Here is a 19,045-nt window from a genome sequence, read left to right as displayed (position 1 = left end):
TGTATTTCAAAGTGTATTACAGAGTACACTACATTAAGCTCTGCTATTAGTATTTCATATAAATGTATTTCATTTTGGAGCTATGCTCCTTTAGTTTTAATTAATACCAAAATACACATGAATCGTGTACAAATTAGATCGAGCAGGGAAAATTAGAATACTCACAGTAAGAAGAAACTAATGGTAAGAAATGTGGTCAAAAAGCTACACTCCTATAACTGTTTAGAATTTTTAACCGACCGTAACAGGAAAGGAAGAAGACAGAAGCCAAGCAATAAAAGTCACCAGAATACAGTGACTGGTTTTTTCACATTGGGCCACTAGTAACCCCTGGTAACATTTGCACTTTTATTTATTCAAGGAAGAATTTCAAAACCAAATATGTACATACATGTAATCCCAGCACTCAGGAATCTGAAACAAGAGGATCACAAATTCAAGGTTGGCCTGAGGTGAGTTCAAGGCCAGCCTGGACTCTGTAATGAGACACAATCTCAAAAGAAAGAAAAAGGAAAAGAAGACATTTTTATAGTATAGTGAGATACTCTCCATTGCATACAATGTCCTTAACTACTTCAGAGAAGGAGGTAGAATGCATTCTATTTCCTATGCCAAACTATTTTCAGGGAACTGACAGCTGTAAATTTCACTCAAATTTAGAGCCTCAGGAAATATGACCACTTCCTCAGAAAGAGCCATACATTCTTGAAGCAACAAGGCTGCAATGTTCCTAATTTTACCTAGTTTACAACTGATCTGGCTGATAAACAACTTCCCTGAAACATACCACTAGCCAGTTAGAATCACTGCAAACAAAACTAAATTCCACCAAATGCTAACAGACCCAGTAGCACAGAGTTGCTAATTTGCTCCTTTGGAGAAAACATGTTCTCTTTACAGGCAATAATATTATTGGAATAAAAGAGATAATGAATGTATATAAAACGCTTTTCACACAGTAAATGAAAGCTTTTGGTAATGGCAGCTGTTGTAGCAATAATTGTGACAGTAAACCACAGACAGAGTGTTCAGAGCAGAAAAGTCACCGTCCCAGCAGACGTAAATTGAGATAATAGGCATCATATAAGAAGGACACAGCGTATGGGCTGGCCTGACAAAGCAGGTCATCCATGGAGTCGTGAGCATGTACAAGGGGAGTCCAGGGTGCTGTTAGCCTGAACCAACTTCCAACAGCCAAATTCAGCCCAATTCAGCTCAACAGAGAAAAAAGAGATGGAAAAGACAGAAGGGATTTCAAGGGAGCTGAAGAGCGCAAGTGGCTAGCCGGCCTTACCTAGGTTCAACACAGGATTCAAAAACTATGCGCTGCACTGTAAAGAGATGAAGGAAAAAAGGCTGAGCTGAGAGTGTAAAGTAAAATGAGAGCTGGAAACGGAGGCAAAGATGCAAGAGGCTGCCAGTAAGACCCGATGGAACCAGGATGGCCGTGAGCGTATTCCCCTCACAGTACACCAATACACATCCTGAAGGAATGGATACACAGCAGATAGATCAAGCACCTGTATATCAGCTACGTCCAAATATGAGCTCACAGCAGCTCATACTAGAAAAGCAAACACTGTATGATTACATCATTAATAAAGTGCAATGATTTATATTGAACTATTTACTATGGATAAACAGACTCAGTCTTGTGGAAACTTTGAAAAACCACATATCTTAATTCAAAAATAAAAACAAGAAAAAGTTGTTGCTTTGAGTAAATACACAAATAGAGCTGGAAAATGAGCAATAACTAAATGGAAGGAAGGTTAAAGCAAGGAGTCCTAGAGATGGTTCCACATCAGCCAAGTTCACAGGTGAGAAAACTGAGCCACAGTATGGGAAGAGGATTTCTGCTACTTAATTAGTGGCTGAGTTGGGATCAGAGCTCATCTCTGCATTTCCAGTTTAATGTTCTACTCTACTGTCTATACTGAAATTCACAAAGCAATAAAACCAAAACTTGGTTAGACTTAAAACATGTAAAGATTATGGAGGCTCAGATATTTTTAAACAAATGTAATTGCTTTATAGCTTTGAAATCAGACTTTGTCTTGTTAGATACTACAGTATATGGTAACGCGTGGAAAGTCAAGATAATTTGCAAGTAGATGAATCTGCATACTGAGCTTACCATATACACAGGAGCTCAAGATGCTGGAAGACCTTGGATGTGCACAATCCGTGCATCACTAATCAGTACCATCTCTATTTTACATTTTTAAATACTATTGGTGCATCTGTGTTGAATAGCAATATGTATGTTTTTAAGACCTTTCAATGGAATTTCTTGGACATGGTTCAGAGCAAGAACACTAACAAAAACTGCGTTAGCAATGGGTATCAATGAGTTTATCTATAGTTACTGATACTGACACTCTCAAAGTGTATTTTATCAAGTATTTGATAAAACTAAGAAGATGGTCTGATAGCTACAGCCAGGTTTTAAATCAGTCAGAAAGTATAACCCAGATCACTAACAGATAGCTGTGAATCATGGTAAGAAATGAATTTGCCAAACAAGTTCACATGTGTGATCACTCTCAGATTAAGGGTATAACGTAGAGCTAATGGGAGCTCGGGAAAGGTCATCTCCTTCTCTACACTTTCTATGCTTTTGCAATACCTTTAATAACATCCCATAAACATGAAAAGAAGCAGCAGCCCGAGAGTTCTTATGTATTAACCCAGGAAACAGTCTTTGCTCTCAGTTGTATGAGACTAGGTTGCTGCTATGTATATTTAAATTTCATTCAGTACAATAAACTGTTTGGAGATTATCTCTGGGAAATTCTCCTTGTTATTTCCTTGAACCAGGAGCCTGGTATCCTGGGACTCTTGTTGGCCTTCTACAAGAAACTTTGTCTTGAAAATAAAAACCATTTATTTTATTCTTAGCTGCAATAGAACAGTAGCTTCAAAGAGAATTGAGTCAATGTGTGACATTTATCTTTATAGCTAACAGACATCATCTTCCCTCTATCGTGTCCCTTTTCAGAGGAGCAGTGTAGCATGTGCTAGTGGCACAGGGTCACATGAAAGAAACCTCCTCCTCGAGTGTCACGTCTTTCTGGTAGGGCGGAAAGGCTATCAAGTGGTGGACTCTTAAGGAATTAAATACACCACAACCTGGCAACAACAGAATCCTGTTCAAAAATGAAGAATAAGGCCAGACCTAAAAGACACTTTTTTTTTCATAGTTTGGACTTCCCTTGACCTAAAGAAGGTCAAAGCAATGCTGGTGTCTAAATTACTCAAAACAAGATCAGCTTCCCCCAGTGCACGATTCTTTGGAACTCTAGAATCAACTTTATATGCCCTTTTTGCGACATTTTGAGAAACAGCTTTTAAAAAATTAAAAACTGAAAACGGTGCCGTGTAGTTTATTTTGTGACTTTTGGTGGAGGAAGGGGGAACACAGGGGATACTGTTTATTTAAGTCACTAGGGGACAGTAACTCCCCTGCTGTGAGAAACCAGCTCACCTATTTGTTTAGAATTAAATTAAGATTTTTTTCTTAGGTAAAGGGAAAAATAATAAATGAGAAACATTTAGAAACATGGGTTTTGGGTCGCACCACATTCCTGCAGCGTATTTTAGGTAAAGTTCTGCCTGAATCCAGGCCCCACGTTACACTGAAACAAACAGTGTGGAGGGGAGGAGGCCAGGGAGGGGTTAAGGAGAGACCGGGCCATGGAGAAGGTCCACCTTCCCTCCTACCCCTCCTAGGCAAGAGCAGTGATCCTGAATAACAGCAAGCAGCCATGCCATGATAATAAAGATAAACACAATTAGATGTCCTGTGGACTTCATTCCAACCCATTACCAAGCTCTATGGTTGGAAGTGAAGACCTCACTTTAACTGAAAAGAGCACAGGAATCCGCTCTCTGATTTGCAATCCATGCAATAAATAAACAGAACTTGAATTTAGGATGCATCTACAGGGACACATGAAAAAAAAAGTTTAGTAACATTTTGAAGGTTTCACACTTCTGGTCTTTGCAAAAACAAATGATTTCTTAATACAGTGAGTCCATCGTGAAGCTGCCCCACCAGGTCTTGGATTTTGAGCAAAGGTTTATGGAAAACTGGAAAAAAGGTCAGCATACCAATCAACCCGTGGGGCTTACAATGCCCAAATCTGAGAGGTTTCTTTCTTTCTTCTTTTGATTTGGGCATTTTGAACATTCACTGATTAAAGTATCAAGTGTTTCAGAAATAAATAAATAAATAAATAAATAAATAAATATCATTGTATAAAGAAAAAAGTCCGATTTCTTATAGATCTTCAGGTACTAAATTCTGCTGAGCACCCCCTGGGGATGTGGGCATAGATTAAATGCAAATAAAACAAAAGGGAACAACATGTTTTACCCTGAGTGCATCTTCTACAGTTAAAACAAACAAAGACTCAACCCTGTGCTTGAAGCTCATGACCTCTTTTGCATCTTCACAGGCATCTAATCATTTGGGTGAAAAAAATTATATTTCACAACTCTTGCTGGTTACACAAGAGACCATTTAAAATGACAAAGCAGCTACAGCATCCCTTTAGAAGACACAGTTTTATCAGAGACTTTCCAAGCCTTCAGTCAACTAAAGCTTATTATTCAATTTGTACAAGCTTTTCCAAGTAACTAATGTCCAGATGAATTCATACTGTAAACACCTTTCACGCATTTATTCAATAAGCAGAAACAGATAATATTCATAAAATTACACTTTACATATAGCCTCACCTCTCTTGGCTGTTACCCCTAAATGAAATTTCTGCAAGTTGGGAGTGATTTATTTCATTGCAAAATTACCCAGCTCCCTTTGCTCTGCTTGCTTCCTAATTTTAGCCATTTTTCTCCTTCTTTTGCCAGCTGGCGGGTGAGAAGTTAAGAGAAATGAAACTCAGGAATTGATCAGCCTTTCAGGATTTTATTGACACTTGAGAAACTCAAGAGTGAACAGTTTGCTAGAGTCATTCAAACCTCAGATACCCATTTTCCTAGCTCTGGTCTGCTTTTTACATAAGCTTCAAAGCGATTATAATTAGGATACATAGCCCATTCAGCTATTTAAATAGAAATTTGTCATAAATATATCAAATTAATCTTAGCTGTGATCATTCAGTCAAGTGTATGCCATTCCAAGTACTCTTCAGCCACGTTTTGGCAAATAATTGAAAGTTGGCTAGTCTTACAGAATCGGCGGTGTTTATATCAATGAAGAGTACTTCCTGTTCTGGCTTGGCAGAGACTACTGAAATCCCATACCTATATCCCCAGCAGCACAGACTTACCATGCATGCAATTTTAAAACCAAACCAGACCAGTGCACAGATGATGATGATGATGAAATTTCCATTATGAGTACTCAAGTGACTAAATCTTTCCCTTAACAGTGAATACTATACCAAGCTAAAATGTTCTAGGAATGTGACAACACAGTGTGCTCTATGTATGTGACAGTGACTTCTTCAGAAAGACCATCTCCACCCCAGAAAACACATAGTTCAAATTTTCTACACGCACCTTCCCTTCAGAATCTAGATGCCCAGCTTACGTTTGATTGACAATATTTCTTTACAATTCTTGCATGACAAGGAATTATAGAAGAATAGGATAAGTAAAAGGTTTAAATTCCACAAAAAAAGTCATAAAGATGCTAACATAAAAGTACATACTGTGATAAATTAGGGCAGAGTAGTTACTGATTATACAAAAGTCCATTTGTGATCGAGGCAGCAGGACTCTTCCTTGTCCACTATTTCAAAAGCAGTGTTTTTTTCCCCCTCTATGTTCAGTGATGCCCTGAACTCTGTGGCAAAGATGCTTTGATCTTCTCCCATTAAATATATCTGGCATAGACCTAGTCTGAACTTGGTAGGGAAAAAAAAATCCGAATGAAAGGGAGGGAGTACGGTATGTCTCTAAGATTATTCATTACCTTTCAAAAATGAAGCTATTTGTGAAGTCTTTGTGCAACACACACATGAAAGACTACTACGCTGCTTACTTAAAGTATTTTGTTGTGCTTTTGCTTTTTTATTCCTGCCTGGACTCAGATGGGGAACTCGACCGAAATAGGCAATGAATAAGGCATGGCAGATCCCAGGCTGAAATCCCCACCCAGCGACTGAAAGAAAGGACACCATACCTGAATTGGAGGGTTTGGAGACTCTTCCTTTGGGGACTGGGAGTAACAATAATTCCAAGGACTGCGGTGGTGGCGGTGGAGGAGGTGGGGGTGGTGGTGGAGGAGGTGGGGTTACTTTTTCTGGCTTCTTCTCTGAAGGCGGTGGTGGCAGGGGGTCCTCGGGCAGCAGCGATGACTTCTCGGCCAAGAGGTTGCCGGCGGCCCTCGCTGCCACCTCCTTCAGAAGGGCGGCCGAGGAGGTCATGGAAGCCAGCGACAGGAAGGAGCTGGCAGGAGGGGGGTGCTCCTGGCCAGGAGTCAGGCTTCTCTCACTGACTTTCTTAGACAGAGCTGCCAGGGTGGAGCTGGCAGACTGGGAGCTAAAGGGGGAGGAAAAGGACTCAAATCGCATGGTCTCCTCCGTCCGGGTGAGCGATTTGTCCTGCAGGACGGCGTTGGCTGCAGCTTTCAGTTTGAGGATGGCGGAATCCGGGGACAGGCCGCAGGTGGTGGTGGAGTTCGGCAGCCACTTACCTTGATTCCATATAAAACGGCTACTTGGAGTGTATTGGTCACTCTGTTCCTGCTTCTCGGCCAACTTGCGGGCCAGAACACTGAGCTGCTGGGCGTGGTGGGAAGGTGGGGAGAAGGACAGATTGGAGCCAGCGTTCACAGGGGACTCCACTCGGCCATTGGCCGTGGCTGTGGCATCAAGTTTAAGGGAACCGGCCTCCAGCAGCCGCCTCAAGTTGCTGCTCAGGGGTTTGTTGGAACCTGGTGGGTCATCTTCGCACAAAGAAGACACTCCCGGGGAAAGGTGATCTTGACACTGCAGAGGGTCTCGCAGAACGTCACCATCCAGGGCCACCAGCTCCAGGGTGTGGCTGCTGGGAGTCGCGCTTCCCAAGGAGGTGTCCGGGGAAGTGGACTGCTCCTGGATCCGGTCCTCCAGAGATAGTTTATAGTTCTCCTGGACCTCTCCATAGGATGCTTCCGACGGAGTCTCAGAAGAGTTTCCATACCAGTGTTCCCCTTCACTGAGCTCTGCCTCCGCCTCTTCCTGCCTACTAACATCTGGGGGAATTAAGAAGACCAGGTTTACTTCCAAAGTGCACAATTAAGTTAGTCGTCAGACATTCAAATGGAGTCGGTAACAACTCTTCCCTTCCACCCAAGAACCAGATGAAACACAGCAACAGCCGAACAGAATGTTAGGCAAGGAAAAGACAGGTAAACAGGCTATCAAGCAGTACCCACATACCTCACATACTAATCTTCCCAATAATTACTCAGGACAAGTTGAATTGGAAAAGGGACAAGAGTAAAAAAGGGACCTGCTAAAGAAGTGACTGGAAGAAAAAAAGTTGCTGTTTTCAATGAGTGACAGAAATAGAAAGAAACTTGAACCTTGCAAAAAAAAAAAAAAGCAAGCACAATACAGCATCTTTAGGATAGTGTCTGGAATAGAGAACAGTCTGACAGAATGGGAGAACACAAGCCATAAGACGCACTTTCTAACTCCATGATCTCAGGATGGTTACTTATCTGGTGTGAGACTCCATCTCCTCCAACATGAGGCAATTAATTTTTAAAATGTTTATTGAAATATGTAAACAATACCTGCCTAACTCACTTTACAAGTTATTAGGAGGCTTAATTGCTAAGAAGTATGTGACATATTTTGAAAACTGTTAAGTACTACACAGAAATCAGATCTCAGCAGCCACAGTATGTGCATTACCAATCCTTGCCATGACAATGTGTCCCGTGTCTACTTGTCTGAGTCTTCAATTTCAGTCACTAGGGCACTCACCATGTTCTGACAGGCACTGATTAGGAATGTGTGTCTTTCACTTCACTAAGAGACCTCTCAAGTTATTTTCTCTTCAGGAATTTATTGGTCTACCCACTTCCACGTCCCCATGCACCAGTCAGGTGGGACTCCGTGCCCTCTGTGAGCACTTGTGACTCTGCCCTCTATAGCTATTCTCCTGGTGCTCCTGAAATGTTTTTCCCTGGAAAAGCTGTCCAGATCTACTTATGGTTCCACACCAAACATGGAATGGCTAGGTTTCTTTCTTACAATCCTCTCTGGATGGCTGGGCATGGTGGCACACGTGTAATCCCAGCAGTCTGAGAGGGTGAGGCAGAAGAATCACAGGTTTGAGCTCATCCAGGAACTTAATAAAACACCATTTCCAAACTAAAACAGAGGGGTAGAGGAGCCTAGGATGTGGCTCAGTGCCAAGGCCCTGGATTCAATTCCTACTGTTACTCAAAAAGAAAAAAAGAAGAATTATTCTTCCTAGAACTCTTAGTCACAATTAATCTCTCCTTCCCACTCATCCACTCAATAAATATGGAATCTTTACACACTGCATGCCAGGCATTGTTCTAGGTCAGTGGGGGCAAACCGCCAGCATGTGTGTTATTTGTTTTTCTTTTATGACAAAAGTTACTAATGTATGAGTTGTTTTTTCTAAGTTAAATTTCACTACTCAGGTTTAATTGCACTGTTGACCCTTTGCCATAAATAAGTGGGTTCTGAGTTGCATTTAGCTCTCCTCTCTAAAAGTTTCACCATCAGTGTCTAGATTGCCTAGATTGTTCAAGACTCCAGATTGAAGAGCATAGAACAAAACAATAAAGATCCTGCCTTCTTGGGGTTTATATTTCAGGAGACTAAGACAGATGTTAAGCTAAATTAGTAAGTCATAAAGCAGATCGTATAGTACTTATCATTAAATGTTAAGGAAAAACTGGAGAGCAGGACCAGAAAGGCTGGAGCCAATGGGCAAGAGGCAAGTTGCAATTTTACATATTATGGTCAGGGAGGGACTTCACTGAGGTGATGACATTTAAATAAGATTTGAAAGAAGTAAGGAGCTACGCTCCGTGGAGAGGGAGAGTCAATGTGAAGGTCCCGATGTGTTGATGGAAGTCCGTGTGTGTACGATGGTGTGAGGAAGCGGAGGTTAGAGGGTGAGAGTGGTGGGTGTGTAGGTGTATACTGTGGTGCACACCAGTAAGGCATTACGAACTACTGACAGGCTTTCTGCATTTGCAAAAACAGGGAACCATCAAAGAGGGTTGGACAAAGGAGTGATACCCTGAGACATAAGCTGTCATAGTGTGGGAAACCGCCAGCCGGGCAGGTACAAAGGTGGAGCAGGGAGACCACCTAGAAGGCTGGAATCCAGAGGAAGGATGGTAGAGACTCAGCCCAGGTGACTACAGGTAGTGAGAAGTGACCACATGGTGTGCACATTTTGAATTCACCACAAACATTCTCATGTTTTGTTTCTGTTGATTCTTTACCCTGGAAAAATATCTATTAATGGCTTCTCCTTTAAAATGGAACTCCCTGAGGGCAGGGACTTTTCTCCATATTCTACACTATGCTTAGCACACTGCCTGGTCTCTAGCAGAGTTCAATAAATGTTAAGAAGTTGAGCCAAATTTCTCATTGTGCTGTTTTGCCACATAACCAACATAACAAATCTGTTTCTTCTGAGAATAGAAATCACTAGAACTAGTAATGCATGAACTACGAGCTAATACATTGATCTTCCCGTGCTATTTAGAGAAGAAATGTCACAAATGACAAATTCTCTTTCACTAAGCTAAAGTTTTGCAACTCCTTTCTGAGATTCTTTATTAAGTTATCAGGAAAACATAAAATATCAAATGGAATTTGCTGGAAAAAAGCAGGTAAAATTGAATTTTCTCCGTTAAAAACAGTCTAGTTCCTCACAATTTGCCACATTTTCCTCTACTCACTTGATTTCAACATTTTTCAACCCTCCTGAAATCAGCACTGACCCTGAAGTCCACATCTCCCCAGTGGCTTTGCAGGGTATGCTTTTTTCGCTAAGACCACTCAGTCAACATCAATTTCAACAATAGGGCTAATTTTATGTTTCTTTAGCAAACCACCTTTCTTGATTTCAGATTAAATATCTCATCCTTCAAGAGAATTGAATGGGAGTTCTACAAATAGTAAGAAAAGTAAAAGATCCAACAATCACTACCATAAGAATTTGTTTAGTATCTCTTCTTTGCTCTTTATTTCCATTAAATGAATGGATGGGAAAATGCATGATTCAAAATGAAGCAGTTTTAGATTAAATTTCTGTCACCCTATAGTAGTTCTAGACAGTCAGAATTGGTCCTGAACCAATCCAGGAAAGGTCAACTAATAAACCATAAAAAATAACTACAAACACATGTCGGATCATGCCATTGTACTGAGACTATTAAATGTGGTAAAGGTTACTGGTTAAATCAAAGCCACAAAGCCACCCAGTGCTGATGCCAGAACCAGGAACCCAAAATCTCCCTGGCTAGGAGTTTCTCTACAAACTGGTGAAGCAAACCTTACCCTACTGAGAGAGCCACCCCGACCCCCTCCACCACGGCCACTTCCAGAGAGCCCTGGGCAGCAGTCCTTCCCTCCCATCTCCAGCTCAGCTTCTATCCTTTTAAATCAGAAATCAGCAAGTGATTCTCCTGGATAAGGACAGTTTCACTCCTTTATCTTTAGACAAATCGTTAAAAGACAACGCCTTATTAATCCCATACCCCATAATCTCTCTATTCCCTTTCTGCCTCTTCTTTATTTAAGTAGTCAGAAGTTGGTTCAACTTTCTAATGACTCAAAGGCAAAGTTAAATTTCCTAAAATCCCCTGCATACCCTCAGGGACCAGGACTGTTCCCAAAGTGCTGAAGCAGGTGAGTGTGCCAAAAGCTAAAGAAGTTGATTCAGACTCTAATCCAGTGATGGAGACATTCCTGCATGATACAAACAGCTAAAGGCCACATTACCACAGCTCTGACAACCTTACCAAAACACAAACACAAAACAGACAGAATGGGTGGGCAGGGCGGGGTGGCACACCCCTGTAATCCCAGCTACTTGGGAAGCTGAGGCAAATCCAAGCCTGGACACACTGAGCAAGGCTATGTATTGGAATAAAAATTTTAACAGGGCTGGGGTTGTCACTCAGTGGTGGCGCTCTTGCCAGCATGCATGTAGGGCTAGGTTCAGTCCTCAATATTGCAAAACACGACAGTTTATGTCCCCTAAAATACCTGCATATGTCTCAAGCATCCATTCCTCCATTCTTTGCAGTCATACTCATGAGATACACATTCCTCTGGATTACCAGAAAACTCAAATACAAAATGAATATTTTAAAAACTCATTAATGCTCTATTAATCACTTTTCTGAAGATACTGCTTCGGAAATTGAAGCTATTCAAGTAATAAATTACCAAAGAATTTTAACACATGGCCTCAAAAGACCAGAAATTTGAGGGGAAACATATCTAAAATTATTCTAGCATTATTGGAGGTCAAATAAAAGGTGTGGGAAGCTTATAGAGAAAGGAATGGAAGATAACTGAGGCTGTGAAGAGGTGACGGGAAAATCACGAGAGGCTCAAACAAACATGATTTTGGTTCATAAAAGCTGCAAGGATTTTTTTCCCACAAATTTTGTCTTGGTTTTACTACCTAATTTATTTTGTCTACTGGCATCCTCTGTATTTTCATGTTCAGTGTCATCCAGGTGGGATCTCAAAGGCTGCCCTGGCTGAACAACAGTGAGCTCTTTTCCCTCCCAGGGCCTCTCCTGCTACATCAGGAGAAAAACTCCTCTCCTAGGGATGCGTACCCAAGGCGCTCCTGAAATCTAGAGAATGGACCCAAGGGACACCACAAACTTTAGGACAGGCAAACCTGGACTTTTGCTTCTCCTCTTCCCAATCTGAGAAGCCCTAACTACAAGACACCTCCATTTTCCTGTCTGTCAGCCAGCACAAAATCATCATAGTAGGAAATCACAGAGCAGTGCAAGGTCCTGGAAACGCCTCCTGTGGATTTCACAGTTTTCTTAACTAAGACATCGCAGGGAAGCTTCTAAATGGCCAATGTAAACAACTTTTAGTAAATACATTATTTTTAACCTCCAGAATAAGAAGCTATATCTACTGCTAATCTTACAAAACCTCTGTCTCCAACTGTCAGGTTTACACTGCTTTTTTTCAGTTTTACAGGATGATTTCTTTGTGTGCCTGTGTTTTCCCTTGAAAAATCAGAAACATAAAGGATGAAGGGTAAAAAAAAAAAAGATGAAATTACAGAATGAAAATGTGCCAAATAGATTTTTGTTTTCACAGTTTGCATATTTCTCCTTTAGGGAAAACAAAACAAAATTTCACTACCTCACACATTTATTTATAATTCAGTCCTCAAACAGCAACAAGGTAACCAGATATTCACAACTCTTGTTGGGTTGTCAGAAGGGAATGCCTGTTCAATTCACTTCCTTCTAGTTTGGACAGTGTTAATCAGATGCCCTGAATGGGACCAACATTCCACTCAAAACATTCAACTCATTCAGAATGATTAGGAACCAAGAAAAAAAAAAAAAAAAAAAAATATATATATATATATATATATATCTGACACATCAATTTTCATGTTTTTTAGCTCAGGTTGAGCAAGTATAGATGAAAACCTAAAAGTCTCATCTCTAAGTCTACCCACACACCATCCCCACCAGTGATTTTAACCAGTAGGTTTAAAAGAGAACAGGGTTCAAAGACTCATTTTACAGTCAACATTCAACATCTCCAACATCCCCATAGGTATCTACCAACAGGTCTCCGGTTCATTTTCATCTAAAATTCTCTCAAATTTTCCCTTTATCTCTAATATACAACTATACCTAAATATCTATAACTATCTTTCTAGGTCACAAATTTCTATCAGTTTTAAGCCTATCTGTAATACCTGCTGAGAATCATGCCACCAGCTTTTACATGCAACTTTGTATAAAAGTGATTTGTGAGGCTTAAGAAGCAGTACACAAAAGTTGTTGGTAAAGCAAATGCTAATAATTATTTAACTCAACACTACTGAGTACTTATGTTCAGGGAAATGTCCTTAGCAACAGGGAGACCCAGACATTTCTGGCCTGACAGTTTATGACTCTCAGGGAGACAGGGCTGTTCAAACATTCAAGTCAGAATGGCTGGTGCCACCACTAAGGAACAGAGCAAAGGTTGTGTGAGCACAAAAGAGAATGATTAATTCTATAATCACAGGTGGCAGTGGGAACGGATCTTGAAAGATGCAGACAATTTTAACGGAAGTCACTGGAGCATCATTGATAAGCAGGCTTGCTCCTCTGCCTATGATAAAAAAAAGAAAGATCCTAATATTCAGAGGGTATATGTTAGACAAATTAATCCAGTGGGAAAAATTTTAGATTCTTAATTCCGCGTTTTAAAATGTGTTGATCTGTTGAAGGCAGCTTTTCCCAGGTTTATTACCATACTGGTTCTGCCATTAAACTACTAGATGATAAAGACCTCGAGGCAGGGACGGGGTAGTGTTCCCACACTGTGCCCTGCTCATTGTAGGTGTACTGGGACTGGTGTGGTGTAAATGACAGCCAACCAGCAGGACTGCAGGAAGTAGGGGGAATTTTCTCAGTTCCTGTATCAAACAATGAAAGGGGCACAATGGAGCTAGAATCAGATAGGATGTCAAAAGCATATCAGGGCTCTTTCATTTGCCTCTAGTTTTTTCTCCTCGGGCCACTTTTCCCAGGAGACTGAAAACCTGGCTGCAACCGGTTTTGGGTTTTCATGCTCCCTGACTTTCCACTGGAGAAAGGTCTTTTCCCCTGTGATTGGCCTGCTGGAGGTCAGGGTCCCTTCCCTGGGCCTATCACAGGAGCCAGAGGGCGGGTTCTACCGTGGGCTCAATGTGGGTCACAGAATAAAGGAGAGGGAAGAGGTATCAGGAAGACAAAAGCAGTGACCTCTATAATGTTTAATAAAGGTTTCTTCTGCCACATAGCGGGTCGTGCTAAACCAATTTTAGATATTAAGCAAAAGAAACACACCCACATTTGGGCTGGTTTCATCTGCCAATTTTCAAATCATTCCTTTGTAGCCAGAGAACACATCTCCCACACCGGGTCTGCCTTGTGAAACAAACAGACCTCCAGGGTCTTCCAGGCTCCAAGTCCACTGTCTGTCCGACAAAGACTCACAGCTTACAACAAGCCCTGTCAGGTTGGCCGAAAGGAAAATTTAAAAACTGCTAGTTATTTAAAACTGCCAGGGTGGGGAACACAACCAGATTCCTGTTATCAGTCCAGCTGGGGCAAAGGTGGTGCAAGGGCATGGGGAAATGACAGGGAGAAAAGGCCTCACACTGGGATAGCAGGGGTGGCTTTTGGGTCAGGTTTTACACCTAACATTATTTTAATTGTTCATGAGAGTTTTTTTTTTTTTTAAGATAAAATGAACACATTTTTCTTTACCTTCAAAGTGAATTCCCAGTGTATCTAAGCCAGGTTCAATGGTCATTCTCATATAAAATACCCAGCCAGGTCTTTCTAGTGACCAAGGAATCTGCCTTGTTTCTCCATCAAGATAGCCATCTCCATGCAAATGACAACTCCTATATCCTGTCAATGGCCTAGACCAAAGCCCCAAAGCCACCTTGCCTCTGCACTCAGACCCCACCTGTAATACATTTACAGATTCCTGGGCTCTATCTTTGATACACATTGCAAAGCTTCCACTTTTCTGTTTCCACCCTTAGCACCCTGGTATGCATTCAGACCATCCCTGGCTTAGACTGCAACAGTCACCTTCCAATTGGTCTGCTACCCTCACGATCCTGCCCTACTATTCTCAACAAATAGCCAGAGTAAGCTTTCAAAAATATTACTTCAGAGGCCATGACTCTGGGCCCCGAAGCCTCCACAGTGACAGCTCATGTTTCTCAGAGTAAAATCCAAACCCTGACCTTGACCTCAAGGCTCTACATCATCTGCTTACCCTTGAACTCAGCTCCTACCAGTCTCCTTTGCTATGAACCAAACTCTTGCCTCAGGGCCTTTGCAAGTGCTTTTCCTTTACTTAAAATATTTTTTCTCCCCAGATAGCTTCATGGTTAACTTCTTTACTGCCTGTCTTCTCTCCATCATTGTTAAGGAAGTCTCTGTGCTGTTTCTTACTGAGGTCTTGCCACTTAAGTTAGTACTGAATATAAAGCAGGCACCAAATTATTTTTTGACAAATGCATGACTAAAAAGAACAGACCATCAGAAAGGTAGCACTTACTAGGGACAGGACTGAAAACTATTTTTATAATTACAAACATTAATACTGTTTTACTCATGTGAGTCAATGGTAGCATTGGGAAGAGGCTATTTTGCAAATCTTCCCACCAAAGTTTCCTTAATGGCCAAGAAGAGAAAGCAGCACTCTAATACTGGGACTGAAGCTGAAACTTATCCAGGCAGCTACAAAGTTCTTGGAGGCTTAACTTAATGTTTCAAATGGTTTCTACATTCTACTTTATGCATAAAGGTGCCTGTCTACTTAATCATACTGGGGTGTTTTCCTACAAACAATCAAGGAATATAAATTCTCCAGAATGATGCAACATGTTTCTCAGGACACCCACCTGCTTTGGAGAAATGAGAACATATGAAAACAGTCAGCACAGTGCCAAGAGCTCAGCAGAGGGTGACTATCTTTGTTGCGGGCATTACCAACCACAAGGCAGGCAGCACTAGCGCTGTGACCACCACTTTCAGAGACCAAAGCTAAAGCACAAAAGAGAAAGAACCTTGCCAAGATTGTTCAGTAGATCTGTAGGATATTAAATTCTTATTTTTGAATTTGAATTTTGTGATATGAATTATTTTGGAGTTCCAGTCCCAATAGTTATTCTGTAGACAGAATGCTGGAGAGGGTCAGTGATTTGCCCAAGATCAACAAAGACAGGACTGGAGCTCATATGTCCCAACCTAATGGTCCATGCTAGTGTCATGGTGCCTTTTACTCATTTTCAAGAGAATCAATGAATTCCAGAACAAGTCCTGGCACATAGCAGGCTCCCAATAAACATTTGTTGAATAAATAAACAGTCGGGCATAGAGCACTAAAAATATGCCTCATGCTATGTTAAATATTTTCATATTTGTCAGCAAATTTCACAGGAAACAGTTTCCAAAGAAATTAATAGTTCACACAATATGCACACTTATTGAGTGACAGAGCCAGGTCGAAACCCAAATCTTCAGACTATAAGCAGCCTGACAAAAAAGTAAATAAAACTTTTGGGTAATAAGAGCATCTTCAAGGATTCAACATGTCTAAAATCTTATTTGGATGGCATTTTAGAATGTATAAACACAGAAACATAATACACTGATACTATTTGTCATAAAAATGTGTCTCAGGAGCTACTAAGACTTATCAGAAATCGTCTCCATAGTAAATGGTTCCAAGCATTGTGTATGTTACTATCCTTATCTTAACAGTTCTTTTAAATATCTTTGTTATTATGCCCCAAGCAGAGGCCATTTATGGCTATGTCTTTGATAAACTGTGATAACAGCCACTGGATTCATCAAAACTGTGTGCAAACTGTCTCATGGGTTGAACTGTGTTCACCCAAAAGATGTTCAAAATCTAATCCCCAATATATACGACTATGACCTTATTTGGAAGTAGGGCTTCACAGATGGGCAGGTTAAGACAAGTCACTGGGGCAGGTCCCTAACCCAGCATGACAGGTGGGCTTATAGAAAGGGGACTGGTAAGCTTATAAAGAAGAAAAATTCAGATTACACTAGGCAAACACTACAGGAAAGCTGGAGTTTCTCTGCCCTAAGTTGAAGAGCTACCAGAACCAAAGTGAGGAGTCTGACACCAGTCCTTCCCTCAGAGCCTGCAGACAGAGCACCCTGATTTTGGATGTCCAGAATTGTGACCCAAAAACTGTCCACTCTTTAGGCACTAGTCTGTGACTTTGTATTGTCAGCCCCAGAAAACCAATATGCCTAAGTTTGGATGAAGTCCTGATGCCTTTCTGTAATTTTTTTAACCTCTGGATTCTAAACAGTATCCTTTGGCAGCAATGTAGTCTTGCATAAGCTGGGCATTGTCTGCACAATGACTGTCCAACTGCCGATCACTGTTAATCCAGAGGCCAGGACGGCTATAACTAACAGGTTATTTTTACCTACCTCTACATTGCAGCCAAATTTCTTTCAAACAAAAGATTTTTAAGAACATTAGGTCTTCAATTAAGTAAAACTACTTAGAAACTGCCAAACATGTATATACATTATGTATACAATATATGTATATTTTCATCTTAAATCTTCAAAGATACATATATTGCAGTATATTTAAATATATTTTAATATAATATTTATCTTAAACGTGTTGTAGCAAATTAATGACAAAGGGCTATTTCAAAATCTAGCTTGAATCCACTTGCCGGAAGGCCAGTCTGGAGACCAACATGGTACTGGTTAGTCCACAGATCGATTACTTGCTCCCTCACCCTTTCATGCACCTGCATGCTACAAAAACTATATAGAATCTGTCCCCTCAAGCAATCGGAAGTAAATTTACCATGGCTACCATGTCATTATCAGAAAAATTGTCTGCTAAGGCTGATAAATCGGTCGATTATCTGCTTCCTTGACTTTTATTTCCTTTTGTATAAATGTTTTCATCCTAACATTACCAATACTTGTTATAAGATAAGCGATAAATTACCAAACTACTGAAATCACCGCAAAAATCCCTAATAGATCAAAAAGGAACTTAACCAGAAAAAAGGGCCCTGATACCATAGTAATGCACCGTTACAGTCTTAAAAACAGCACTTATAGGTAGACAAATGGCTACTTATTGAAACCTTAGTTTACACATAAAATAATAAATTTCTTGGTGGGGAATATCCCAACAGCACCAGCATGATACAGCTTGTAACAAAACATATGGTCATAATCCTTCTGTCTGCCAAAGGAAACCATCACACGGTGAGTTCTTTATTTACTAAAAACATACTTATATTCAGAAAAAAAGAAAGAAAAAAAAAACCATGAGGAATAAAGAGTTTTCGCATGGAAGAAGACATGAAATTGTTTTGTATCTAGTGCTAAAATACATATAAAACCAAAGCTGTGAGTTGGGGAACTGTTTTTCCCCACTCCAGCTCACATATTTACTATAGGATACTGGTGCCACTGAGTGCAGGAGAATATTTTCACTGATCAAGCACAAGAACTTATGATCCCAAAACACAATTGATCACAGAGACAGCCACGCGCAAAGCTGACTTTAAGCATTGATTTAAGTCAATAATTTTAATCTCTACTTCTCCTAGACTTAGCACCAGGACTACTATCAACTGATCACATGTATTTATATTTTTCTCTCCTTTAGCTTTCCATCCCATCCTCTGGTATATACATAATAAGTCAAAGATAGAAGGCCACAAAAGAACGGAAATGAAGAAAAACTGCAGTCAACCAACAAACTAAGGTAATTCCAAAGGTCAGGATATCTTGCAGATGAGTGGACATTCCCTTAGCAACTTGGAGGCCAATGGCATATCCATTTCGTTCTCTTTAAAGATACTGGGAGTGATTTCTTCTTGAGCATCTCTCAGGCACACTACTTGGGTTTTCACTGAGAGGGCTTTGTCAGACCTTACTTCCAGCACTGTTCCCAAGTTCACTGTCATAAGGAGTGATACCTCAAAGGAGACACTCATTCTATGGCAAACTAAGCCAAAGCTCAGGTGCTTCTGGAAACGAATAAAGGTCAAGGCCGGGGAATATGCCCTACTGCTTGGAATAAAGCTTGGCATAGAAGCAGATGTCCTAAACAACAACAGCAATAACAAATCCCCCTGGCATGCACAGAGAAGCCCAAAACCACCACACACATCATGTGTGCATCAGTTCCTTATGTTCTTCACCTCCCAGGAGCTCAAAAAGCACCCTGATTTTGTATGTGACTATGCACATCACTTCTTTTTCATCTTAAAAGAACTTAGAACTGTCTGCAGTTCTCCAGCT

At 40.7% G+C, this 19,045-nt stretch overlaps 1 protein-coding gene across 10 annotated transcripts in view; it reads right to left on the bottom strand.

Moving 5' to 3' along the window:
- Positions 1 to 19,045, bottom strand: part of Znf827 (zinc finger protein 827) — a 159,533-nt gene that overhangs the window by 120,900 nt on the left and 19,588 nt on the right. For all 10 annotated transcript variants that reach the window (XR_010051479.1, XM_013160263.3, XM_013160262.3 and 7 more), the window contains exon 2: positions 6,152 to 7,204. Coding sequence is in view for 9 of the 10 variants with exons in the window: in XM_013160263.3 (XP_013015717.1) it covers positions 6,152 to 7,204 (1,053 nt within the window). In the remaining variant the exon portion in view is untranslated. The remainder of the gene's footprint in view (positions 1 to 6,151; positions 7,205 to 19,045) is intronic.

Source organism: Cavia porcellus, unplaced genomic scaffold (assembly GCF_034190915.1).
Source record: "Cavia porcellus strain 051 isolate PalLab524CR breed Dunkin Hartley unplaced genomic scaffold, mCavPor4.1 scaffold_14, whole genome shotgun sequence".
Taxonomy (NCBI): Eukaryota; Metazoa; Chordata; class Mammalia; order Rodentia; family Caviidae; genus Cavia; species Cavia porcellus.
The sequence above is the reverse complement of the archived record's forward strand: the minus strand, read 5'-3'. Positions and strand labels throughout refer to the sequence as shown.